The sequence below is a fragment of the Zootoca vivipara genome, chromosome 3, assembly GCF_965207765.1.
Source record: "Zootoca vivipara chromosome 3, rZooViv2.hap1.1, whole genome shotgun sequence".
NCBI lineage: Eukaryota > Metazoa > Chordata > Lepidosauria > Squamata > Lacertidae > Zootoca > Zootoca vivipara.
In genome coordinates this window covers 21,888,641-21,916,625 of record NC_142586.1, presented here as the reverse complement: position 1 = coordinate 21,916,625, position 27,985 = coordinate 21,888,641, and the positions used below count along the sequence as shown (strand labels likewise).

General features: G+C 41.7%; 1 protein-coding gene across 2 annotated transcripts in view; it reads left to right on the top strand.

Annotated features, from left to right (window-relative positions):
* The window catches only part of MYOM2 (myomesin 2), a 79,981-nt gene that overhangs the window by 44,175 nt on the left and 7,821 nt on the right, over positions 1-27,985 (top strand). For both annotated transcript variants that reach the window (XM_088665665.1, XM_088665667.1), the window contains exons 16-32: positions 463-637; positions 2,481-2,602; positions 3,312-3,499; positions 4,468-4,594; positions 7,186-7,364; positions 7,602-7,716; positions 8,242-8,398; positions 8,495-8,601; positions 12,049-12,093; positions 12,592-12,728; positions 17,236-17,380; positions 17,673-17,732; positions 19,440-19,507; positions 22,320-22,433; positions 23,265-23,352; positions 24,516-24,554; positions 26,142-26,247. In XM_088665665.1, the coding sequence (XP_088521791.1) occupies positions 463-637; positions 2,481-2,602; positions 3,312-3,499; positions 4,468-4,594; positions 7,186-7,364; positions 7,602-7,716; positions 8,242-8,398; positions 8,495-8,601; positions 12,049-12,093; positions 12,592-12,728; positions 17,236-17,380; positions 17,673-17,732; positions 19,440-19,507; positions 22,320-22,433; positions 23,265-23,352; positions 24,516-24,554; positions 26,142-26,247 (1,972 nt within the window). The remainder of the gene's footprint in view (positions 1-462; positions 638-2,480; positions 2,603-3,311; positions 3,500-4,467; positions 4,595-7,185; positions 7,365-7,601; positions 7,717-8,241; positions 8,399-8,494; positions 8,602-12,048; positions 12,094-12,591; positions 12,729-17,235; positions 17,381-17,672; positions 17,733-19,439; positions 19,508-22,319; positions 22,434-23,264; positions 23,353-24,515; positions 24,555-26,141; positions 26,248-27,985) is intronic.

Below are 27,985 nucleotides of genomic sequence, written 5' to 3'. Positions count from 1 at the left end.
TACTGCAAAAAGTCTAACATTTTGGGGAAGCAGGTTTGTTTTGAAAGAGCACCAAATCTTCTTTAATCATGCAGCCTGAATTTCCTGGTATGTGATTGAATCCCATCCAAAATAGAGAGTCTGTAAGCATCCATAGTCTCATTTTGAATTCCAAGAACAGTACAAATTTTAGGACAAAGAATCTCTCTTTGGAACACATCTAGGCATTAAGCTGAGAGGGTATCTTGAACGCATTATTTCCAGACATTGGCATCATCACACTTTCCCATTAAAATTAGTAGGACTGAAAAGTGCTTAGCTTTGGGCTGTATGGCATTGGTATTGTGTTGGTTCAGCAACTGGGGTATTGTGTGCTAAGTTGTTATTTGTTGGTGTACCAAGAGCTGGCGAGCAAGCTGGTTATATATGTTGATATGCAAATTGTTACAAACAAGAGCAAAACCTTCTCTTCTTGTGGCACAGTTGTTCCTTCTGCTCCGGGACGTATAGTGGCAACCAGAAACACAAGAACCTCAGTTGTTGTCCAGTGGGACAAGCCAAAACATGAAGAAGACCTGTTTGGCTACTACATTGACTATTCTGTGGCAGGATCGAATCACTGGGAACCTTGTAACCATAAGCCCATCAACTATAACAGGTAAAGGGAATTGTGATGGTTTGATTTATTACTTTTCCTTTCCTTTTAAAAAAATCTGCCCTTTGGTCAAACAGCTTCAGAAACTTACATGAATTTTGAACAGTCATTGACTAGGTTCAGAACTTCTTAGCTTCAGCTACCTTGAAATTATTATCTAGACCCCAAACTCTTCATTTCCCAATTAATTTGATGCTTAATAATATAAGTGCCTGTTGTCTTTGTCCATGGAGTTTTCTTGGCAAAATACTGGAGTGGTTTGCCAGTTCCTTCTCCAGGTAGCTGGAGGAGACTCTAGAGAGTCCCATGGACTGCAAGAAGATCAAACCTATCCATTCTTAAGGAAATCAGCCCTTAGTGCTCACTGGAAGGACAAATCCTGAAGCTGAGGCTCCAATACCGTGTTTCTCATATTATAAGACACGTCTTATATTTATTTTTTCCTCAAAAAAACACACTATGGCTTATTTTCAAGGGATGTCTTATTTTTTTCCTCCTCCTCCTGCCGCGGCCGGCATTGCTGCTGCTCCTATCACTATGTCTTATTTTCGGGGTATGGCTTATATTCCTTGAATGCTTAAAAATCCTGCTATGGCTTATTTTATGGGGATGCCTTAAAATATGAGAAACAGGGTACTTTGGCCACCTCATGAGAAGAGAAGACTCTTTCCCTCATGAGAAGGGAAAGATTGAGGGCACAAGGAGAAGGGGACAACAAAGGACAATATGGTTGGACAGTGTTCTCGAAGCTACCAACATGAGTTTGACCAAACTGTGAGAGGCAGTGGAAGACAGGAGTGCCTGGCATGCTCTGATCCATGGGGTCACAAAGAGTTGGACATGACTAAACGACTAAACAACAACAACAACAACAACAACAACAACAACAACAACATAAGTGCTTTTTCTGGGAGTACTCAAGCACCATTTTTCTAGAAGAAAAGCACTGAATATACAATACTATTGTTTTATTTATTATTACTTAACTGTAATTTAGGTAAAGGTAAAGGGACCCCTGACCATTAGGTCCAGTCGTGACCGACTCTGGGGTTGCGCGCTCATCTCGCATTATTGGCCGAGGGAGCCGGCGTATAGCTTCCAGGTCATGTGGCCAGCATGACAAAGCCGCTGCTGGAAAACCAGAGCAGCACATGGAAACGCCGTTTACCTTCCCGCTGTAGCGGTTCCTATTTATCTACTTGCATTTTGACGTGCTTTCGAACTGCTAGGTTGGCAGGAGCTGGGACCAAGCAACGGGAGCTCACCCCGTCACAGGGATTCGAACCGCCGACCTTCTGATCAGCAAGCCCTAGGCTCAGTGGTTTAACCACAGCGCCACCTGGGGCACTGTAATTTATTGCCTCCTTTTAACCATTAGGTCCTAGGGCAGAATATAGAAATACGATGCTAAAATCTGTTTCAACATTCCACAATCAGAAGAATAAGGTGGATCCTATAATATAAATACCTCAAGTGCCAAAAGCAAAGAGATCTGTCTTTGGCATATGATGGAAACTTTGGAATGAAGGTGCCAGATGCATCCTGTGAGGATGGGAATTCCACAATTTAAGGGCTACCACAGAGAATGTCCTCTCCTGGTCCACCGGCCCCTAAACTTCTGAGGGCACAGGAACTATGAAGAGGGCTAGAATCAAATGTGTACATCTTCCCCAACTCGTTTGAAGGGAGACATTGCTGAAATTATATTCAACAATGCGCCAAAGTTGCTCACATAGAACATACTTTTGAAGCAAATATAGGCCAGGAATTCTCATTATGTAATATACTCCATGTATGCATCTTTCCATTCAGTCCCTATAACAGCCTCCATCCCTATTTCTTTCAGATTTGCTGTACATGGCTTAGCAACAGGAGAGAAATACGTCTTCCGTGTGAAGGCTGCAAATGCAGTGGGAATGAGTGAAAATTCTCAGGAGTCTGAACCTATAACAGTACAAGCAGCCCTCAGTAAGTGATGTTTTGTAAGAATCCAGATTCAGTAACAGCAGGAAAAACACACTGAGAACTCTTTTCGTACTCACAAGTGCCATAGGGCTGGCATATGTGTTACCTGATCCAAGTAGTGAGCCATCTCCCTGCAGTGACTCTGTCATGTGCTGTATAACATGTAGCACACTGCTTCATGTCCCAATAGCATGGGACTGTTTCACATTATCAGAAGTTTCCATGTGAGGAATGGCATGGCACATTCCAGTAGGATGTGGGGAGTCACAGCAATATAGGACAACCCTTGTTAGCTTGGCTCATTAAAGGAATTTAGTTGCTCAGGAAGAAGAGTAGGAACATAAAAAAGGTTCTGAACAATCTAATCTTTGGGGTCTTTAGGACATTAGGAAGATGATTAACCCAGCTGTTGTATGTTAATGCTGTCGCAAGCGAACATGGAAGAGTATTGTTGAGGGATGATGGGAAATAATGCCTTAGTTAAGCCTTTCTTTACCTATAATGTGTTTAAAGTAGACCCCACTGAGCACTATGAGACTTGCTTCTGAGTAGACATGCATAGGATTATGTGTATTCTTAAATTTGTTAGCCGAGTCTGAAACCATTATTTCACCATAACGCAACTGATAGGTAGAAAAGAAGCAATTTGGTATTATGCGAGCTGTTCAATTTGGACGTTGTAATAATGTTTCATGCGCTTGATTTCTTTAAGCCTGCCCCTCCTTTCCTTATGGTCTCACACTTCTCAACTGTGATGGCCACTCAATGACCATTGGCTGGAAGCTTCCACGATTCAGTGGTGGGTCAAATATTCTGGGTTATTACATAGACAAACGAGAGCTACATCATCACAACTGGCATGAAGTCAACTCTTCTCTTGTTAAAGAGAGGATTTACACGGTCAGTATTGCTTTCAAACTTTGGTATTTAGACCTAATTTCACTTTATTGTTAAGATGTAATTTTAGCTGTGATGAAACCATACAAATTAGGTTCCAAAATATGGCCTGGAAGAGAAGGAACAGTAGCACGTATTGTCTGTATGGGCACATTGTGCAGTTGCATGCAATGGATGAGATGGTGATGATGATGATGATGATATTTATACCCCGCCCATCTGGCTGGGTTTTCCCTCCCTTCCTCTTGCATTGAGACAATGTTTCTATTCATGCTGGCGTAAAGGAAAAGACAAGTTCAGAACAGGATGAGACTGTGATGCTGTTTGCACATAACAGTAAGCCATAGTCAGAAGTCTTGGCTTAGTGGTACATGCCAACTAGGGTCCGTTTTACTCCAAACAACCACCAGCATGAGCTAAGATCTGCTCACGACTTATTTCTCATGTTGGTTTGGGAGAAACAAACTGCAAATGTTGGTTTGCATGTATAGATAAGCCCAGCCTTGTGCTTCGTTTCTCCTGGAAGTCAGAAGAGAGGATGGAAGAATTGACCAGCATGTTTGAGCTGTGGTTGATTTCTAGCTACATCTTATTGTTACTTGTTGCTGTTTGATGAATGATTCTGGACAATAGCTTATTTCATCGGTTATCTATTGCCAACAAAATCTCATGTTATAAAAAGACAACCATTAAAAGTCCCACAGGACAGTTTTCCATTAGAAATTTTATGTTAAACAGACCAGCCATCGCTTCTCTTTTGGAACCTGTCCATATTTAAATAGCTAAACATTCAGAACAAGAGCTCTCCTCCCTTTTATTTTTTTATTTATTAACTTGGGTATTTAGCTTAAAGCACTACGGAAGTTAACTCCAAATAAATGAGAAGAATGTGAATGTCTTACTTCTATTAAGAAGGCCGTGTGAATATTACCCACGTTAAATTTGTTTTTAATGTCAACTGTTCTGCAAAGGTAGAGGATTTGACAGAAAATGCCTACTATGAATTCAAAATTGCTGCCGCAAATATCGCTGGCATAGGGCAGGCATCCGAACCCAGCGAGCATTTCAAATGTGAGGCTTGGACAATGCCAGAACCTGGTAAGTAGTTTGGCCATTCATAAAGGGAATGCATTTTTGAAAATGAGTGACAGTTCGAACGCTATCACTTGACGATGGTATTAGTAATTTAATATGTTTGAGTTTAAAGCACAGTACTCAAGTTTGTCATAAGAAAGGGTTTTGCACAGTTTGTCAGGGGAAAGCGACACAAGGCCTGTGGGCTGTTAACAGCCAATCATGATTCCATTCCCTGGAAATGAAATTTTGGGGGTGTCTCGGCACCCAGGGTCCCCTAGAGATGGCACCTATGTTCCCTTCCATTTGCTGAAACAACTGCAGTTAGTTAATCAGTGGAGAGAATATTGTCAGAAGTGTGTTCAATAACTGGTGGGTGGCCCCAATCTTTCTTTAGATGAACTCAGAATTGATATGCAATCTTTATTTTCCTTTTTTTAAAAAATCAATCAATTAAAAGATCTCAGTTTGTTTCTCAAAGTCAGTCTGAGGACTTGGGAAAATGCCCCCATACTATCCCTGCCAGCCCTCAACCCCCCCCCCCAAGCCTTCTTACCCACTGAAACACCATTACTCCTTCCCTTATTTGTCAAATAGTGAGGGAAGCAGCAACAATGGTGGCATGCAAGGAGTGGTTCCAAGGTCTCCTTTCTCTCCCCGTCTATATTCTTCTCACACTTGGGCTAACAGAGCATCAGAGCCCAAATGCTCAGGAAAACGATCATTCTGCCAAGGGTTTCTGCATTTGAAACAAAAACAACAAAAGTATTCAAAAAATGACCCAAATTTTCCTCTCTCCACTCCTGGAAACTTTCCACGTTCTTTCAAGGTGAGCTTCAGATAGCTTGCCCAGCTCTCTAATTAATCAAAGCAAACAGAAGCTTATAGGTGATGTTGTTTGTCTGTTTCATTTGAAGGGAATATGTCTTCAGCCTCAAGCTTTTGACCATAAATAGATACCAATCTCAAGAAAGTGACTATAATCACACTGAGAGAAAAAGGGAATCACTATTTACTTCTTTGAGTCCTTTTTATAACCTTCCGCTTCGGATTATTGCCTCTGCACATGTTTGAATTTCAGGCTAGTCTCTTAGTCTTTAATAGATGCATCTAGAAGCAGGGAAACAGTGGGCTTTTATACGCCCTACCTTGTCCTGCATTATTTGAAGAAAGCAGTTTGAATTACGTTGGGAAATTGTGGCACAAACCTGCTGCGGTTCTTTTTATACGAGAGTATTTTAATATTTGGGTATATAAATATTAATGTGGTAAGCTCTCAATGACAGCTATAGAAAAATAAATCATGAAGTAAAGATTCAGCCTCTCAACAGAGGAAGACATGAATAAGGCACCTGCTTATAGCTGGATTCGAGAGAAATATCATTGCATTCCTTGAATTTTTCTCTAGCCTTCCACTTCATGCCTTTTTTGTTGTTCTTCCATTACCATGAAAAGTACTTCCTCACAAAACACAAGCAGATTGATACAAACCCTTTGCAACAGAAATTCAAACACTACTTGCTGTCTTGAAGGACTTCAGTGGCAAAAACTGGTTTCCATTTTGTGCATGCTATTCATGTGGAAACAGTAAAATCAATGTAAGTGTTAATGAAATCATTTGTATTCGGTGACAAAGTTAGTTCTAAACTCAGTGGAGCAGGTTGGCACATCAGAACAGTAATAAATTAAAACTGTATTTAAAGGAAGCATTTGCGCGCGCGCGCGCACACACACACACACACACACACAGTTTGAACACATGGAATTTCCTACTGAAATGCCTCTTATCTCAGATTGAAACTACTAGATTCCATTTAGCAATCTATGCTCTTAAATTCTAATGTATCACTTTTGTACATGGAAAACAGGGGATGAACTTGTTTTCTAGGTGGTAATTAGGACTGGACTGACATTTCTCAGAAAAGAGTTTTCTGACAAATGTTTGGAAAATGCTCTTCTTTTCAACTCCTCCTGAACAGTCAGGAAATTTCAGGTCCCCCCCCCTAGAGAACATTCAGTGAAATGGCCGTTCCAGTTTTGCCATCTATGATTTGTGGCTGAACTGTGGATCCAATTCCGACATAATTTAATAATGTTGAAGGAAGCAATAGGTTTTGCTCCTACTCCTTCCAGGCCTGTTCTTTTAACTTGTTGCTAAGAGAATTTTTTTTCTTCCAATTTTCAGTTCTCAACATTTCCACCTTAATTTGTGATTCTTTTTTTTAAATCCCCATGAAATTTCAGCAGCATGCTAGTGCAAATTTCACTCAATAGACACATTTGTATGTAATTTTATTTATTTATAAAATTATTTGTATACTGCTATATCATTAAGAATATGTCAAAGCAGTTTACAGCAATAGAAACAAAAGCATCCAAAAAAACCTATCAAAGAGTGAAAAACAGACATCAACTTACCATTTTGGATATATAAATTTTTGCAAAGCAATTCACCCTAATATAATTAATACATTTCCGCATGTTATTTTCACCAATGTATGCATTTTTATGCATACGTTAAAAAATGCTAATTAGTGAAGTTTGCCTTTAAATGTGAACTGAACTTTCTCCCTCATTTCTCTTGTTGACATCCATTTCTGATTCATCTCCTTTAGGCCCTCCCTACGATCTTACATTTTGTGAGGTTAGGGATACATCCCTTGTGATTCTCTGGAAAGCACCTGTTTACACTGGCAGCAGCCCTGTTAGTGGATATTTTGTGGACTACAAGGAGGAGGAAGGAGAAGAATGGCTCACATTCAACGAGAAGCCAACATCAAACCGTTATCAAAAGGTAGAAAATCTTAAAGTTGGAAGGGACCCCTTGGGTCATCTCGTCGAACCCCCTGCAATGCAGGAATCTCAACTAAAGCATCCATGACAGATTGCCATCCAACCTCTACTTAAGCACCTCCAAGGAAGCAGAGTACTTGAAAGTTATTTGCTGTGGTGTTTGGAATGTTGTCACGTCTATATCCCCCCCCATCTTGCTATTAGTTGAAAGCACTTCATTGTCTGTATTTTTTTTAAGGTCACCGAATTACATGAGGGCAGAACTTACGTATTTCGAATTCGTCCAGTGAATGATGCTGGTGTAGGCAAGCCGTCAGATGTTTCTGAAGCTGTGCTGGTCCAGGCTAGACCAGGTATGAAGACATGATATTGACCACTGTACTTCTAAAATGCCCAAATATGTACAACGTGGGGTAACTTTTTAAATTCTGGAAGGGGTAGATGTGGAGTTTATTTTGCTATCTGACTATAAAGCCTATGGCTGAGACCCAAAGTGCACCCCTACAGCCATTTTTGCTTCTTGCTGAAGCCCTGTGGTGTTTTGTTTTGTTTCTACTTTCATGGGCACACTGAAACTGCCTCCCAATTCTGACCCTGTCCTGTCTCTGAAACTCCACTGTGTGGGTATGCTAGATGGTATAATAATATCTCTGCAATGGCCCCATTTCCCCACTGTTGCAAGCTCTTAAAATAAACTTGTTTGCTCTCTCTGTTTGTAAGCTGCGTCTTCCCTCTGGCTTCAGCAGCAAATTGAACTAATTAAAGGAACATTCCAGACTTTAAGACTCTCTTAATTGAATCAACATTCATCCCCCCCCCATACAGAACCCATACATCCCCTTAATAATTGCATTTCTCATGGCAATCCTATATTGCAGACACTAAGGAAATCAGTGCAGGTGTGGATGAAGAAGGCAACATTTACCTTGCCTTTGACTGCAAAGAAATTTCAGATGCTTCTCATTTTGCTTGGAGTAAATTCTATGAAGAGATAGAAGATCATGATAAATATAAAGTTGAAACAGTTGGAGAACAGTAAGTTCTACAGTTGTTTTAAAGAAGTCTTTGAAAATCAGGATACTTTTAGCAAACAAGTAGTGACCCATCTTTTTTTTGTCCTTTATTTTTTAGTTCTAAACTTTATTTTATGAAACCTGACAAGGATGATTTGGGAACCTATGCTGTTGCTGTTAGCGATACTGATGGTGTTTCATCCAGTTTTATTATGGATGAAGAAGGTAAGAAAATAATCTTGTATTCTTTGTAGGGCATGGCAGAGTTATATAAAGCTAAACAGGGAACTTTATTAATCCCCAAATCAAATGTATGCATCTCACCCTTCATTGTTTCTATGCCAAAGAGGACATGAAACTTTTATAGCCATTTTAAGGAAAGACATTTTTTTGAATTTTCAGATTCTAGAATTTGGGTTTTTAAAAACAACAAGAAACCTTTGATAAAATTAAATACAGCTTAAACAATAGAAAAGTCAATAGTGATATATCATTTTCCAGCTCTACTACTACTTTCATTGTTAATTATTTAACTTGATAGTTACTTGGTACACTAAGGTCTCCAAACAACTTACAACATATTTTAAAACATACATATAAATACATTATATTATAAAAACGGGGGGGGGGTGACTAACCCATAACAACCAAAAGAAGCTTGGCAGCACATTAGGAACAAAACAGCAGCATCTCACATCTCAGTCTTTCAAAAGCCTGGGAAAAAATGTTATCCTGATGCCAAAAAGATGTCAAAAAAGGTATACCTTGCTTGAGGAGAACACTCCACAGATAGGGTGCCACAACTGAAAAGACCATTGTCACATCCCTCTGAGCTCCCCTCAGAGAGGCGACCTTGAAAAGGGCCTCAGAAGATGATCTAAGAGTCCCGTTGGTTTATATGTGGAGAAGCATTCCAGAAGATATTGGGGTCCTGAGCCATAAACAATAACAATAGCAATAAAAATATATTATATATACCCCTCCCATCTGGCTGGGTTTCCCCAGCCACTCTGGGCAGCTTCCAACAGAATATTAGAATACAATAATCTATTAAACATTAAAAGCTTCCCTAAACAGGGCTACCTTCAGATGTCTTCTAAAAGTCTGGTAGTTGTATTTCTCTTTGACATCTGGTGGGAGGGCTTTCCACAGGGCGGGTGCCACTACCGAGAAGGCCCTCTGCCTGGATCCCTGTAACTTGGCTTCTCGCAGTGAGGGAATCGCCAGAAGGCCCTTGGCACTGGACCTCAGTGTCTGGGCAGAACCATGGGGGTGGAGACGCTCCTTCAAGTATACGACCAAAGCCGTTTAGGGCTTTAAGGGTCAACACCAACACTTTGAATTGTGTTCGGAAACGTACTAGGAGCCAGTGTAGGTCTTTCAAGACCGGTGTTATGTGGTCTCTGTGGCCGCTTTATAGATCAAAGCTAAGACTTTGAATTGGGCTCATAAGCATACAGGGAGCCAGTGTAGTTGTAACAACATTGGCATTGTATGATCTGTTCACCATGAACCTCTCAATAGTTGGGTAGCTGTATTATGCACTAACTGAAGCTTCCGAACTGTTTTCAAAGCAATAGTTTAACTTGGAGATTTTCAGAGCATAGATTACTATCTATGTTATCCCTGTCCAGATAGGGTCGTAGTTTGGTCACTAGCCTAAGCTGATGGAAGACACTCTTCACCGTCAAGAGCACCAGTAACTCAAGAGCCACAATACTACAACTATTTACTAATATTATTGTTAGCATCAGATCCAAATCAAAAGTTCAGTTTCAGTTTATTAGCCAACAAACAAAACAAACAAACAAACAGATTTTAACAGACAATCAAAGATAATAAAAACATAATAAAAGACATGTAATAAAAGACTTGTAACACATAAAACATGTGGCATATGTCTCAGGTTGCAAGGCGAGACTCATAGGCTTTTTTCTGGATACAATTCTAAGGTGCCCAGTCTTTATTGGTCATATTTCATTTATCCCACTAGCTCTAGGATCCATGTTTCCCCACAAACTAGGAAACCTTGGAAATGAATGGGCCTTAGATGCATGTAATACATTTTAGAAATGAGATAGAACTATCTGTTGGGTTTCCTTGATGTTTCACTTGCTAATTTTGCCTTTTCTTTGTTACTTGCAAATTTGCACATTGTGCAATTAGTTCCATTTCCCGAGCTCTCATTAGCAATTCTAATGTGTTAAGTAGGGCTAATCTCTGTATCCAGCTATGTAGAACCTAGCCTTTTGCACAATTTCTATGAGGATTTATTGACATTTGCTGTGTATCTTTGTAAACATTTCCTGCCCACCAGTTTTCATTCTCTTTTGCAAACGCTGAAAGGCGACCCTTTCAAAAGGAGACACCAGGGAACAGGGTCAGCTCAGCAGAGAAAGGGGAGAGGTAGATGCTGGGTTAGGGCTGGCCCAAGACAATTTTCATCCTGAGGTCTGGTTACAGGTAGGTAGCCGTGTTGGTCTGGATCGAAGTAAAATAAAAAAAATTCCTTCAGTAGCACCTTAAAGACCAACTAAGTTTTTATTTTGGTATGAGCTTTCGTGTGCATGCACACTTCTTCAGATACAGTGAAATGGAAGTTTCCAGGCACTTATGTAGAGAAGGGGTGGGGAGGGGTGGGGACCTGGTTTGAACAGAGATATCGGGTTCTTATCTCATTATACATGATAAGCGATCTTCAGCCATCTCAACCCTTGCTTTTTCATGCAAAACCATTTGCAGTCGTTTGCGGTCATCAACAGCTATCAGTCAGTCAATCACCCATTTCCACCACCCTTCTGAGTGATCCCCCCTCCCCATCCCCACCCCTCCCCACCCCTTCTCTACATAAGTGCCTGGAAACTTCCATTTCACTGTATCTGAAGAAGTGTGCATGCACACGAAAGCTCATACCAAAATAAAAACTTAGTTGGTCTTTAAGGTGCTACTGAAGGAATTTTTTTATTTTACTTCATCCTGAGGTGAAACTGCAAATGCCCTTTCTGCATTGTACCCAACGTGCATCTTAACAAAGGGCAGTCATGTTATTTTGGCACATCTCATAAGCACCCTTCCCTGCCAGTAAATACAACACTGGAAATTAAAGTAACCACCAATCTCTTGCCCTTTCATCACACTCCAAATCGGCTGCCTAAGGTGGCAGTCTCACTCAGCCCCTGGCCCTGCTTGTTTTGGACATTTTACCTTTTGCTTTTAGTACATTTCATTCTGAACTTAGAAACGTAGGAAGCTGTCTTAAACCATGTCAGACCATTGGTCTATCTAGATCAGTATTCTTGACACTGACAGGCAGCAGAGCTCCAGGGCTGGATAGCTCAGTTGGTAAAGCATGAGAGACTCATCTTAGGGTTGTGGGTTTGAGCCCCACATTGGGCAAAATATTGCAGAGGGTTGGACTAGATGACCCTTGTGGTCCCTTCCGACTCTACAATTCTCTGATAATTCTATGATTTCGGAAAGGAGATGTCAGGGCCCTTTTCAAACTGTCTCTTCCCATATTCTTTCATTTGCAAAAGATGACTTTTCATAGGTATCTTCTTCAGTGAATTGGGGAAAAAAGATTATTAGTGCTTTATGGAGTCATATACTGTTCTTAACATTTATTTTGACTGTCAGAATAAATTAAAACATGAAAATTGTCCTTCATTTCAGAGCTTGAACGCCTGATGACACTAAGCCATGAAATCAGAAATCCAAGTAAGTAGGACTTCTGAATCTAATATTCAGTCCCAGAAGGAATATATTTACACTCCTTTGATTGGAGTAAAGTAATGAAAAGTGTTTTTTTAAAAGAGCAGCTTGCTTATCCTTCTATTAATTAAATGCAAATATTAGTTTCTGTTTAAGAGAGATCTTCTTCACCACTGCAAATGTATTTGGATGAATGGATTCAGCTTGGATATGTCTAATATTTGCTGGATTATGTATTTAAAAGCCCTAAATAGTGCAATAAATATGCACTTCAGCTTGTGCTCTGACTCATGCAAAACCAGCTTTAATACACATCTGTGCAAATACCATGGAGGGGTTCCATTTAGCTTTCATAACATATCACTTGTTTGTTGCTGAAGCCTCTCAAAAGCTTTAAACTGCTGGGACTTATCTTTGGCTAAGTTATTCCAAAGCAGAAAAGAAAGGAAAGGGGGAAAAAAGTCCTTCATGTGTTTGCTTTTGTGCTCTGCTCTTTCCCTCCAGCAATCCCTCTGAAGTCTGAATTAACCTATGAGATTTTGGACCATGGCCAAGTTCGTTTCTGGCTTCAGGCTGAGAGCATTTCAGCTGCTGCCAGCTATAGATTTGTAATCAATGACAGTGAAGTTGTCAACAGTGATGTAAGTACATGCCTGGGAAGATGTAGTGCCAGATTGTTTGTAGGACGAGTACTTAGACCTGGTGAAGGGACTTTTTCTTTCTTTTTTAATGGCATCTCTCCATATGTACAGCTGTGAGATACATATAGCCTTATAAACCACTTCACCTGGCAAGTGAAGTGTTAACAAGTGAGAGAGTCCAATGTGATAAATGAAGAAGATTGATTCAAGAGTAGGAAACTGGATCTGGTGGTGAACCCAATTCATATATCCCCTACCCCCTATTTGCCAAGCCTGAGATGTGAATGAAGTCATCTACCTCTCAATCACATGATGTCATGATGATAGCATGATATCACGTGACCCATTTTTGCCCATGCAGAGATTCAGCTGGTCAGTGGAATCTTCTTCTTCGCTTTGGTGATCACTCGTAGCTGAGTAAGATTGTCTTCCATAAATACGGTTTTAACAGTGAGTCCATAAGTGACTATGGAGGCCAATTCTGGATCCACATGTCCTTCCACAGTGAAGGACATGGGTTTATGGGCGGGAGTTGATCATGCTGAGGGTTTGCCAAATGTGCCTTCCTTTTAGCATGTTTCTCCCCTTCGTCCTGAGTTCGAGTATCTTCAAAGCCCATGACACCTTTGGAAAAGACTGTTCTCCAATTGGAGCGCTTGCAGGCCAGTGTTTCCCAGTTGTCGGTGTTTATACAACATTTTTAAAGCTTTGCCTTGAGTGAGTCTTTAAACCTCTTTTGTTGACCACCAGCATCACGCTTTCCATTTTTAAGTTCAGAATAGAGCAGTTGCTTTGGAAGACGATAACCAAGCATCCGCACAACATGACCAGTCCAACAAAGTTGATGTTGAAGAATCATTGCTTCGACACTGGTGATCTTTGCTTCTTCCAGTACACTGGCATTCATTTGCCTGTCTTCCCGAGTGATGTGCGTAGTGCCTGCAAAACCCCTTTGGCCAAGCTACACATTTACCTGCCTCACACCTGACATAACAAGACATCAGGTGGGTGTAGCTTGGCCAAAACAGCCTCATGGGCCAAATTGGGTAGCCTGACAGGCCTAATTAGGTCCTCAGGTTAGACGTTTCGTGTTGCCGGTTAAATTTATGGTTATAAAGGATCAATGGGATGATCAACCGACATCTGGAAGGCAGCATTGAACCTTATCTCAGCAGCAAAACTAGGGGGCCTAAAGCAAAATGTTCTCTCGCAGGCTCTCTCTTACCCTCCTGGCGCTCTTTGGACTGTTGGGGAAAATGGTTTAAACATGGGAAGTACAGCTGACATCATTGACATCCCCTCCTGCCAGGTTGTGGGAGTGCCTCGACTTTCTTCCTTCAGGCCACCCAGCTTCTACTTACTTGTTCGCACGTGACATACCCTCTGTGTTAGTCAGCCTGCAGACTTGCTGGAGAGAGAGGGACAAACAGCCCTAAAAGCTGCCAAGCACAGATTTTAGTACCTTCCCACTGGAAACTGTTTAAGCAACTGCACAGAGCAATGGTGTTAAATTGCCATCAACTTTAGCCACCAGTTTAATTCAGAGAAATCATTGTTGCCTCTGAAGCCCCTGCAGCTTTTCACCACTTATAGGACAATATGGGAAGTAGGCCCCACCTACTTCTGGCATTATATAATTAGTGACCCAGCAGCCAGCCACATTTTTAGCAAAACTTCTTCCTTGTCAGTTCTAGGACAAGCACCCCCTTTTATTCCCCCCCCCCAGCCTCCATTGCCCTCCGTTTGGAGTATAATGCAGATTTAACATCCCCTGAACAAAGCGCACACCATTTCTGTGGTGTTCAGCATCCAATACACCATTGAAACTGAACAGGTTTGTAGTTGGAGTCACAGTAGCAGAAACACACATCCCCTCTATTCTTCCGCACCGCGGTGGTTTTATGGTGCAACTAACGTAAAAAGCATTCCTAGGCTTTATGCAATAGACAGCAATTCTGCGAACTCTTTCCATTTTTTGTAAACTCCTTAGGAGGTTTAACTAGTTTATATATAGACAGTTCTAAATGGGAAATGTTCTTTACTTAGAATATTATATTTTGCCCACTTTTTGCTTCCTTATTTAGCAGTAATTTCCAGGGACTATTCCTCCTCCCCTGTCCTCCTCTTCCTCCCCCGCCATTTTTTCGCTTCTTCTTTTGGCTATTTCCAGACCTGCGTCATCTCTCCCTCCTTGCCTGCCTTTTGTATTTTTAGCAATGCTACGAAAGCACTGGCATCAGAGCTACTTTTTTCCTTTTTTTGGAACAGTAGTATTATTTCACCTTTCATTAGCAAGCCACAGGTGACGTTTGCATTTGGAGATTGATGACATTTTTGTGGAAATTCACATAAAAGCCTCGTATTTATGACTGCCATAAAACCATTGAACTTCATCTCACTGCATAATGGCAATAGCTAGAAACCTAATTATATTCTAAAACTTGCCCAGAGACAGTCACTGCAGCTGCTGATCATGTTCAATAGACCATCATACTAGCAGGAATATAGTTTTGTTCTTGACACTGGCCGAAAATAGATAATTTCCAATGAGGCTCTAATTGGAACAACTTCCTTCGGCCTTTCTTTTGAAGGATTTTATTTTTTGAAATGAAGGAACATAAAAAAGAGGGCTAAATTCATTAGCTGTTCTAGGCAGCAGTTTTAATCCCACACCCTGTAGATTATAAAAGGGGAATAATAGATATATTCCAATGAAGTATAAAGTAAAAAGATCGAACCTTTGTTTCCTTTTGTCTAGTGGAAACACAGTTAAGTTTTCTGTTTTGAATATTGATCTATTGCAAATGTAATTTTTTTTTGTTTTCACCCCTTTGGTTGTGGGAGCAGAATGTGGCAGAATCAGCAGGCGCGCTGCCTTCAAAAAGTACATTAATATTAAAAGATGTGCATCTGTGCTCTTGAATGCTTTGTATTAATCCCTATGGAGCTTGTATAGAAGATGTTCAATATGGATTGTAGAAAGCCACAAAAAAGTGGTGCCCCCCCTACAAATTGATGGAAAGAAGACTAGCATTTCATATTGCCTAGTCCTTCAGAGAGAGAGAGAAAGTGATAAAATCCTATGCAAGCCTACATTCCTATAACTGTAGAACTAGGAACATGCTATAACTGGGAATAAGGGTAGATCTACACAGAATAAAAACCCCACTATAAGTAAGTAATAAATTAAATCGTTATAACAAAAGAAAGCTATGCAAAATTGTGTAGAAAAGTTTTGTGCTCTACAGCGCCATCTGGAGTTGCATGTTTATAACGCATCCAAAACACGGTTTTTTGACTAATGTAAGGTAAAGGTAAAGGGACCCCTGACCATTAGGTCCAGTCGTGACCGACTCTGGGGTTGCGCGCTCATCTCGCATTATTGGCCGAGGGAGCCAGCGTATAGCTTCCAGGTCATGTGGCCAGCATGACAAAGCCGCTGAGTCCTAAATAATAATTGGGAATAAGCCCATGAAACGCAATACAATTAACTTCTAAGGCAACATATACTTGTACTGTAAAGTCATGTGTGTGTGTGTGTGTATATTCTTCAAACTATTATATAAACCTAAAAACACAACCTCAAATGACCAACCCATAAACAGAACTTTGAGAGCCAGTGTGGTGTAGTGGTTAAGAGCAGTAGACTCGTAATCTGGGGAACCGGGTTCGTGTCTCCGCTCCTCCACATGCAGCTGCTGGGTGACCTTGGGCTAGTCACACTTCTTTGAAGTCTCTCAGCCCCACTCACTTCACAGAGTGTTTGTTGTGGGGGAGGAAGGGAAAGGAGATTGTTAGCTGCTTTGAGACTCCTTCGGGTAGTGATAAAGCGGGATAGCAAATCCAAACTCTTCTTCTTGAACACTTTAAAGCACCATACAAATGACTATGAGGATGTTGATGAGCAGCGATCATTTAGAATTAAAAGAGCCAGTTTTCTGAAGCAAGAAAAGCTTTCAAGACACAATACTGGAAACACCCAGTTGTGGAAAGATACAGCAGAGAGAGGAGTCCTTCCCCCTTGATATTCTTCTGCCTTCTAGAGCAATGATTTACTTCTGCTTTGTACTGCCTTTTAAGCTTCCCGTTGTCTTTATGTGGAAATAAAACCCTTCGGCCAATCATATTCAGAGATTTAAGGTGCAATGCAAATGCCCCCTCCTGCCACCAGGGCTTTGCGGAATGTCAAGGCCACAACTGCACCTGCAGTCCTGCCGTTCACAGAGGCTGTAGTGGATGGTGGGCAAGGGACAGTCGGCTCCTGTACAGGGCCAACATTGCTGTACAATGGCAGTGTGACCAACTGGGGATCCAGCAAATCCCAGGCTGGCTCTACTCTGCCCCCTCCCTGCCCCTGGAACACCTTCCCACTTCCCAAACATTTGGCAGCAGGCCCATCTTGCAGGGAGAACCAGGCAGAGGAGCCCAGTTGCCCCACCCACCTCTCCCCTTCCCGCCCAGCCTCATAATCCCCATATATAATCTCTTTGACCTGCCTTGTTTTCAGACGCATAAGATCAAATGTGACCATTCGACTGGCATCATTGAGATGGTTATGGACCGCTTCACTATTGAAAATGAAGGAACCTACACGGTGCAGATTCATGATGGGAATGCCAAGAACCAATCTTCATTAGTTCTTATTGGTGATGGTAGGTTCCCTGGCCGATTTGCCTTCGCTTACAGCGGCCTTCCCAAACCTGGTGCTCGCCGGACATTTTGGGCTACAATTCCCATCACCCCCAATCGCTGCCCATGCTGGCTGAGGCTGATGGGAGCTGGAGTCCAACAATATCTGAGTGGTTAGAGCCTCTCCACCTGTGATCTAATCCAACCGCTCACCAGATTGGGGAAGGCTGGGTTACAATGTAATTTAAGCATTTCTGAATACCTGAGCAAGTAAGCAACTCACTGTTTTCTCTCATCTATTTTTTTATTTTTTAGCATTCAAGGCTGTATTGGCTGAAGCTGAGTTCCAGAGAAAGGAGTTCCTGAGGAAACAAGGTAAATTGGGAACAATTAGGCAAGCTTTGTTTTTCTTGTGTGATGGAAGGGAACATTCTCTGAGAACAATGTTCTCACTTAATTCTCACTGACATCACTGGATGCCAAAAATGCTAACACAGTACTTTCTACAGCTGTAATTTTGTTTCCATGCTGACTGTTATCACGCACAACATCACCATGCCCTGCTTCCAAGATAGTTGGAATGTACTCCCCCACCCCACCCCCTGTAAAAACCCTAAAGATTAGCTTGCAATATATAACCAAGGTGCAATAGATCTGGAATTTTCTTTCCAAAGCATTTTTCTACTGTCCTCTTTAGGGTAATAGTGTCAAGGAACCAGGGTGTTTGGGGTGCTGCTAAGGCAATTCTCTTCAGCCCAAAGGAGATCCGACAGGAGAGGTTTCTCCATTGCTTCTGCCTGATAGATGAGAAAGGGAAGAAGATGGCTGTGACAGCGAATGGGAGGGAGCAGAGCTGACCCAGGCATTAGACAGGGTGAGGCCACTGCCTCAAGTGGTAGAAGTCACCCACGTGGCACCCCCACAGAAACCTTGCTGCCCCATTGCAGAGAAGCGCCGCCACTACTGATGCCGACTTGGGACAAGATCACGTCAGTTTTGGGTGAGATCTCACCTGAAATTGGCGCTGATGATGATGATGCTTCTTCTCCGCCAGTGGTGGTTGTAGCAGGGCACATGGCAGTGGCAGTGGCAGTGTGGGCGGCGGCAGCAGTGGGTGGCAGGGCAGAGCGGCACTTCCCATTTCTCCTCAGGTGGCAAAACACGGGTTGTTGCCTCCGGAAGGGAGGAACGGTGCCAGGATTAAGTTCAGAGCAGGCTTGGGTTCCGTTCTTTTATTATTATTATAACATTTTATTGATTTTTCAAAAATGCCAAAAAAAAAATACAGAAAAAGAATCACAACCAGATTAAACCATAATTTTTTGGGGGGTCAACTTCCTTCCACCCCCCCCCCCGGTTCCATTATAATATACTTGTTCATGCACGTCTATAAAGCTTGGGTCCAGTTCTAAACATGATTGGGGAAAGGAGGTGAGCATATGCACATTCACTTGTTGAACTCCTCCTTCAATTCTCTTTACCTCACTTGTCCGGAGTAGCTACTATCACACATAGATGTCCATTACTTGTTTTCGTAAACCTTGATTGCTCAGCACTTAATGATTTTCTGTTGAATGTGCCGGGTGAGTCTGTTGAAAAGCATTGCTTTTGAGGGAATTAGATATGAATGCTCCAATAGTGAGGTTTGCTGACGTTGCCTATTGGTGCTGCAATGATCAAGTGACAAACACTCAAAACATGGACGCCATCCTAACTACTTATGCAAACCATAAATTGATATCACAGAGCCTTGTTCCTGCTTTGCATGCATTATATGTTGGTAAACACATTTGCCAACTTGTATATGAGCAGCATAGAGCCATTGCAAATTCCACAATCGTGCTCATAAGTGCAGCAGGAGCACTTTGCTGTACTCACAAATCCTCCTTGGACTTGTGCATCTCTCTCACCTTACATGACTGACTATGTTTCGGTGCACTGACCAAAAGAGGAAAGGTCTTCCAGAGACAACTGCTTGTCATGTGATTTAGTTCCTGTTCTGTGCTTCTCTCCAAGTTTGTTCATTCTCTAAAACAATAGAAGCAACAGTTTATGATATGTTTATCCTTTTCTTTTTTTAAGGTCCTCATTTTCTGGAGTTTTTGTATTGGGAAATTTCAGAAGAATGTGAAGTGCTGCTGCTCTGTAAGGTGAACCATTATATTTTGTTACATTTTAATAAAATGGCACCCTTCCTGATGGGGCATAACTGCAAGCAGCTGCAGTACAAAAGTTTAGGGCATATAGATAGAGTACCATGTGGACCTGAAGAGATAGATGGCTCTAACCATGAAGCCAATAAGTGCTAATATAGCCACTGGTGGCGATAGTGCCTCAGTGTCTTGGGGTTGCAAGGATGCAGAATCGGGATGTGTTCAAGGTGGTACAGTTCAGCCGAAGGCCAGGCAGAAAGAGAAATATATTTGTTTCCATTCACTTACTACCTACAGTCAGCGCAAGTCCCTCATAGATCAGTCTAAACCAAGGCCAGCAAATTCAAGCAACAACTTTGAATCATGGGGATTTTCTGGAGTCAGTGTGCTGGGGTGGGGCACAGCCAATCCATTCACCACCGGCTTTTGATCATTTGTGGCACAAAGCTTAGGTACATTCTCTGTGCCTTGTATAGAACAACGAGTGACATATAATGCCCGTGGCTCAACTTTTTCCAGTACCCCATTCGCTAGCTATTGCTTTTGTCCCCCTACCCCTGAGTTAAACTCAGAAACATGGTGTCTCACCAAGTGGTGAGGAGTGGAAGGGGCATCGTGCTTACTTAGGTTCAGTTTCTTTGGAAAGGAAATCACTGAAGGCTTTTGGTGTTTTGTAGTATCTGTGTTTATTTTCAAGTCTTCAGGTTGCACATAGGTTGGGGCACAGCGGAGGCACACTCAAAACAGCCAACTGCACTCAGATTTCTAGAGAAAGAGCCAGCACTCTCAAATGTTGCTAGTTTACAGAGCCAAAACTCAGCTTTCAATTTTTCTCTTTGGATGCTGTTTCTTCTCTGGTTCAAATTGCAATCTATTGTTTATTATTACACACAGACACCTAGGTTACGCCATCTTTTGCTGCATGGTGGGAGGCCTGCTTTTGTCCTGTTTAGAAGAAGCGTAACAATTAGTTCCCAGGGAAACACATCACTGACAGTTCCCTTAACGGAAAAACGCATCTGCCATGCGACCAGCAAATAACTTTTGCACTCATTCCAGCCCCATTAACCCTCCCCTGTCCAACCCAAACTTAGAAGGGTGGTATAACTACAAAATAGCATCCATTTATTCATCAGAACGGCCATTTGCTGATTGACAGGAGAGGGGTTCTGTACCAAACCATATTAAGGAACCAACATCTTTATAAATCTTACAGTGCCTGAGATACAAAAAGTCTGAGAGCTACTGTGATTTCTGACTTCTCCTCTTTCACTAGTACAACTCCATGCCCTGCTACAAATTGCTTTGAGATATTCGCTCAGTTTCAAAAGTAGTTTATATTTCACTGTTTGCTTTTGGGGGCTCCACGTGGAGCGTAGTTTGCCTCTGTGTGCATTTCTTCCAGAGACTCCACAGGCACATTGCTAAAAGCATTATGGGCCAGGAAACCTAATTTTGCCATATCTGCTTTTAGTTTTGGTATTGCTGTGATCCTTGTTAGACGAATGTGACAAAAACTACAGCTACAGAAGCAACAGTGGCTCCATGATGGACAGACCTGTTCAGCAGCACAGAACAGTGTCTCTGAAAAGTAATCATCTTCTGTCTCTTTTTTTTATAAAAAATACCCCTCTTTCTAAAATTGCTTCTTTCAAGTTACCGTTTGAACTCGCTCATCCAGCAGTATTTCATGTCAGCCAATACACAGCTATATTCCAAGCATAAAACAACACACTGTTTCTCTCTCGCCGTTCTGCTGAGCTGAATTTCCACTAGCACTTCAAAAGGGCTGCCTTCAGGAAGTTCCCTTGTGCTCCTGCCTCCCGCAGGGCACTCCATGCTATAGAAGGAGACCTACAACCCAGCTCCAGCGTAGTCATTGGTCGCCAAGAGTGAAACATTTGGCAGAATTGCAACACTGGTTTCTTTATGAGTCCAGATGAACCAATTTGGGTAGCAGCTCCCACAGGCACTTTTGCAACAGATGCATACTTATTATTTGTGATGGATCCTGGTTTCCGTCAGAGTCACAGAAAACACAGAAAGTTCCAGCCCAGAAGATATCTGAAAAAAAGCAGAAGACCTGAAGCTCAGCAGTTAAGCACATGCTTTGTACATGCAAAAGGTCCCAGGGTCAATTCCTGGCATCTCCAGGCAGGTAGGGTTGGGGAAGACTCTTGTCTGAAACTCTGTCAGTGTGCAGTCAGATAGACCAGTGGTTCAGTGCAAGTAGCACCCTGTGATCTCTGGCCTACCATGTGGGTAGCTGTTTCCCCCAACTGCTATCATGTGAAATGGCATTCAATCCCATTGATTTCAAAATACGTTGTTTCCAAATACTAGTGTTAAGTCCAAATCACAGTCCAAATCATAGTCTTAAGTCACTCCAAATGCTTTGCTACTTTTTTTTCTGACTGGTTCCAGTAGAAACTATGTACCACATTATGAGATGTGTCTATAATTATTGGAATATTTTTGTGGATCTTCTCTTGAGGCAGCTAGCAATATTTTAAAACAATATTAAGATCAAAATCCAGTGAATAGAGAGAACAGAATGGAAGCTGTTAAGTACGCACCCCGATTAATCAATTGCATTCCAGAAAGGGGGGGGCACCACAGATGAAGCCTTTCTCCATTTTGCACCTCAAAATGTGGGCAGGGCCTTCAAAGAAGGTCTTAATGCTTGGGCAGACTAATATGAGGGCAGGTGGACCTTCAAAAATGTTCTGACAGGTGAGCCAAACAAACTATCAAGGCACAGCTTGTTAGCAGCATATTATATTTCATTGATTTTGTTGTCCTTGTTCAGGTGGCAAATACCAAGAAAGAGACATTTTTCAAGTGGTACAAAGATGGTGCTGGATTTGATGTTGAAGAGGTGCCTGACCTGCAGAAAGAAGTTGTCTGTTTGACTATTCCAAAGGTATGGTGCAATGATTTCTGGGTGACACATTTAATAGATTCCTCCTTCCTAACTTCTCGATTATTGAGGCTTGTCCTTGCTGTACTTGTTGGCTGCTCCAACAATGGGAACTCCCATTCTTGTGTGTGTATTATTTTTGTTTCCTGCTAGCGAGGGAAATTTAGCTTTGTGCAGGTTATTATTATTCACATACTCTCTTTCACTGATATCAAAGGGTCTTGAAGAATGTTTCGTTTGACTACATCACGCCCCATATTTAATCAGAAGTAAAGCTCCATGTATCTAGGAGTAAAGCCCACTGGACACAGAGGGACTTACTTCTGAGTAAACATGCAAATGATTTTGCTGCACATCTCGTTGATTTCCATGAGACTTACTCCCAAGTAGCTGTGCCTATGGGGTGGTCTCTGTTGCATATTTTCAAGGTGGCCACCACTACATGACTGTATTTGGTCATGACTGTATCTCACATAGATATAAACCAAAAGTGAGAAGGCAATCTTTAATCACCTATATGTTAGCATGTTAAACCAACTTGCTTCGTCTCTTTCTGCCCAAATGCATACTTCCTTTAACCTTACACTGGTTCACACTGTACTGAAAATGATGATAAGCTTCATAGGCAGCTTAATTAATTAAGCGGTACATGCAAAAGTATTAATGCGATAATTATCTCATTAACTATGCTCTCACCACAACTGCCTCTCATGTCATTTCTGTTCAGACAAAGTTCAAAGTAGATTTCCTTTCTGATATAGAAAATGCAGCAAGTATATAAGTGACTTTCATTAATACAAGTCACACAATCCCTGTGTCGTATCTTATTTCTAGCTGTCTAAAAAGGACCAGGGTGAATATAAGGCAACACTGTCAGATGACCGAGGTCAAGATGTCTCTGCTATTGATGTATCAGGAAAAGGTAAAGCTCTATTTCCCTCTGCATTGGTCATGCATGGTTATTTGTTATTCCAAACCACTGGGAATAAATGAAATAACTACATCACCTCTGGGATGGAAGCTCCTCTGGCATGGAAGTTGTGAGAAGTTCTGAAACATTTATAACTGCATGTTTTCTGCTCCTCGTAAAGTCATGGCAGGTCATCTACCTCATCCCATACAGCTCAAGCCTCACAAACCTTTGATTGCTGCTGGATGATTCTTGGAGTAACTCATTCCCTCAGATTTATTTATTTTTTTACTGCCAAATACATGCACATGTTGTCCTTTAATTGATGTCAGTTCCTCCCTCAGGAAAACACTCACAAAATAGCCACATGAGGTGGCTGTTTGAGCTGTTTAAAAAGGTAAAGGGACCCCTGGCCATTAGGTCCAGTCGTGACCGACTCTGGGGTTGCGGCATTCATCTCGCGTTATTGGCCGAGGGAGCCAGCGTACAGCTTCCAGGTCATGTGGCTAGCATGACAAAGCCGCTTCTGGCGAACCAGAGCAGCACACGGAAATGCCGCTTACCTTCTTGCTGTAGCGGTACCTATTTATCTACTTGCACTTTGACGTGCTTTTGAACTGCTAGGTTGGCAGGAGCTGGGACCGAGCAACGGGATCGGCAAAGCCCTAGGCCCTAGGCTTCTGATCGGCAAAGCCCTAGGCTCTGTGATTTAACCCACAGAGCCACCCGCGTCCCTTTGAGCTGTTTACATAAGCCTAATTTAAGTGCCATCAAACATTTGGCAACAACTGCATGAGGGTGGAGTTTGGGGCTGTGCATGTTTGACCTGCCCTCCATTGCTGACCCCTCCTGAAGGCTCTTTCTGGACAGCCTGCCAAATACACAGAGGCTGTCCCTATCAGCTGCAAAACTGGTTGTAAGATGGGGACAACTGAGAGATATTTGGCAGGTTGGCCCACTGAAATGGTCTAATTTGGACTTTGCTATGTGTGCAGCCATATGGAGACCAAGATTGTTCAATGCAAGAACATAAAGTCAAAATAATCAAGCGCAAGCCCTTCTGAAATAACTATCACAGTATCATTGTTTATCTGTGTTAAAGCTTTCTCATGTGAATACTACATATCTGTATTTCCCATGCTAACAATCCATTGTGTCCCCCTTCCTCTCCTCAGTATATGAAGATATGATCCTGGGATTGAGTCGAGTCAGTGGTGAGTAAATGTTATTTCCACTTCATTTCAAAAATATATTAAAATGGTCAGAAACTGAGGGAACCTGTTGTCGCTGAAAGCAGGAAATCTCAAAAGAGCCTTATCTCCTTCTAAGGTGTAGTTAACATTCCGAATAGGTTTTTGACTTTAATCGACATTCTTAAACAGGAAGGCCATTTTTTTTTTACCACGTGCTTGTTTTTGTGTCATTTATTGAATAGGCTTTGGGCAATGCAGTTTGTTAGCTTTGTGATAAGAAGTTTCTCTTATATAAGTGTGCTTATGGTCACAGTAGAATCCAATGATCCAACTCAGAAGAAATTTTAAAAAGATTTCATCATTAAAATTTAAATCACATTGAATTCTCTAATCTCTATACTGGTATATATAAATGTAAACTGGCCATATGGGTGTGTCTCCACTTTTCTCCAAAACCGCTTGACTGAATATGTTCAAATTTGGACACAATGTCCCAAGCGAATATGCGAGTGACCATATACAGTTTGCGTAGATAGATGTCACACCTATGACAGGTAAAGCAGGTAAAACCCACTGTTCCTGAACACAAAACTCAGACAGCCGGGGATGCTGGGAGCACAGGAGAGGTTGCAAAACAGCGCCCTCTAGCCACGGCTACACTGGTACTGCAGCTAGAAAAGCTTCCCTCTCCACAGCATTTCGTCTTGGCTTTGCAGACTGGGCCAAGGGGGCGGGATAGGTCATGGGTCGAAACAGAGTTGGGGGAGTCACAGGGATGAGCCGGGGGTGGGGGGAGGAGGGGGCAGAATAGGTCATAGGTTGGAACAGAGTTGGGGGAGTCACAGGGATGAGCCAGGGGGGGAGGGAACAGAATAGGTCAGGGTCAGGACAGGGTGGGGGCAGTCACAGGGATGAGCCACAGCAAAGTGTGGCCAGGCCAGCTAGTATATTAATATAAATATTTCACTTTGGGCTGAAATATTACACTGTGCGGAAAATTATGGTTTACAGAGTAAGCATCAGAAACTCAGTGAATGTTGATATTTATTGGTAAATTCTAAGAATGATTAAAATGTTTGAGTTCAGAGACTTGTTTTTGACACTTACCATGCTTAACCATGTTAATTTTGGAAGTGTGGGTAATATTTGGTCATTTACTGAGGGCACTGATCTGACTTTAAGATTTTTTGGTACGTCAGAATTTCTGGCATTTCCTTCTGGCCTTTTAAGACTTTTCAGTAAATGTCAACAATCTCCAGATTTCTGGCATTTCATACAACAAAACAACATACATAGATGACATAATAGTAATAGAAATTTTAATTTACCGTGAGTATGGTTTTTTTAATATCTAATTAAACATGTGAGAATGAAAAACAACAACAACACCCAATTCTCTTGTTCAGCATCATTATATTGACCTTGCTTCATGGCAGCCCTTTAAGAGGAGTGGTCCTGGAGATCTCTTGATTCACTATTTATTTACTGTAGGTCTGTAGGTAGAATGAATTATTTTAAGAATGCCTGGTTGTTGGAGTTTTTTCTTAGATCATGATTTGAGATTCTAAAACCCAACCGCTGGATCTGAATAATGTTTTATCCCTGTAGGTAAATCTGCTTCTGAACTGAAGATCCACTGTACTCCAGAAGGCATAAGACTACAGTGTTTCGTGAAGTACTATACAGAGGAAATGAAAGCAAGTTGGTTTCACAAGTAAGTAACAGCCAAGCCCTGAATGCAGACGTACCTCAGAAGTCAAACGGAATCCATTCTGGAAGTCCATTTGATTTCCGAAAAGTTCAGAAACCAAGGGGCAGCTTCCAACTGGTTCCCGATGGCACAGGTGCACTGGAAACAATAACGGAAGCCACACCAGACATTCGGCTTCCAAAAAAAGTTCGAAAACTGGGGCACTCACTTCCGGTTTCCAATCATTCGGGAGCTGGAACGTTTTACTCCCAAGGCGTTTGGGAGCTGAGGTATGATTGTACTGGGTGAGTTTTGCCTGGTACAGTGGTACCTCGGTTTCAGGACACAATTGGTTCTGGAAGTCTGTACTTAACCTGAAGCGTACTTCACCTGAAGCAAACTTTCCTATTGAAAGTAATGGAAAGTGGATTAACCCGTTCCAGACGGGTCCACAGAGTACTCAACCTAAGCGTACTTAACCCGAAGTATGAGTGTAATTGGTTCTGGAAGTCCATACTTAACCTGAAGCGTACTTCACCTGAAGTGAACTTTCCTATTGAAAGTAATGGAAAGTGGATTAACCCGTTCCAGACGGGTCCGCAGAGTACTCAACCTAAGCGTACTTAACCCGAAGTATGAGTGTAATTGGTTCTGGAAGTCCATACTTAACCCGAAGCGTACTTAACCTGAAGCGAACTTTCCCATTGAAAATAAAGGAAAGTGGATTAATCCGTTCCAGACGGTCCGCGGAGTACTTAAACTGAAGTGTACTTAACCTGAAGCGAACTTTCCCATTGAAAGTAATGGAAAGTAGATTAATCCGTTCCAGACGGGTCCGCGGAGTACTTAAACTGAAAGTACTCAAACCAAAGCGTACTTAAACCGAGGTATGACTGTATTCAGAGACTAAACAAGTTAACATATTGATATTGATATTAATGTTGTGGTGGGGTGGAGAGATGCGAATCTTCAGTGTTTCTTCTTTTTTTTAAAAAAAGTAGAAAAACGAAAAATTCAGGCGACAACCTTTTCATAAGAAATGAGCCAATTTTTGGTTTCCATGCTGTCATCAGCACAGCTGGTCGCATTGCATGCGAATCCCCAGCCTGCCCTGAATCATCCCAACACTTTGCATCGCAGGGAGCATAAAACAAATCGTAAAGCCAGCATGCAATCATCCACTCATTGCACTGCAGGGAATCTGAATTCCCATCTAGAGACTTCTTTGGTTGAGTGAGCTGAATCTAGGACAGCAAAGCAAAAGCTAAGTAATGATATGTCAATCTTTTTGCATTAGGCCTTTGTCATCATTAGGTCAAATCATTTCTGTTTGGACTCTTTTTTCTTTCTTTCTTTTAGCTGATCAATGAGAATCTAAGTTGGAGGTATCAATATTTTAGCCACTGAGGTTTAGTCATTTTCTGGATGGAAATAGCTGGATTAAAAAATAATAATCTGAGCACTGGATGCATCATTTCAAAGCCTAGATTAGATTTCCAATGTGCCTGTGAGCCAATGATGGTTTGCAAACCAATATGTCTGTGCTCACCCTGAATTGGTAGATTCTATTCCTTTGGTTGGTCTCACCAACAGCTCTAAAGAACTAAAAGTCTGCAGCACATATAAGTCATTTATTTAGTACCTGACCTTATCCATATTTATTTATTTATTTTTTAAAAAAACTGCTTATGAGGAGGGGGGGGGGAGCTGTAAAAATTGCTTATAAGATAAACTAGTGAGATAAAACCAAACAACAAGAGGG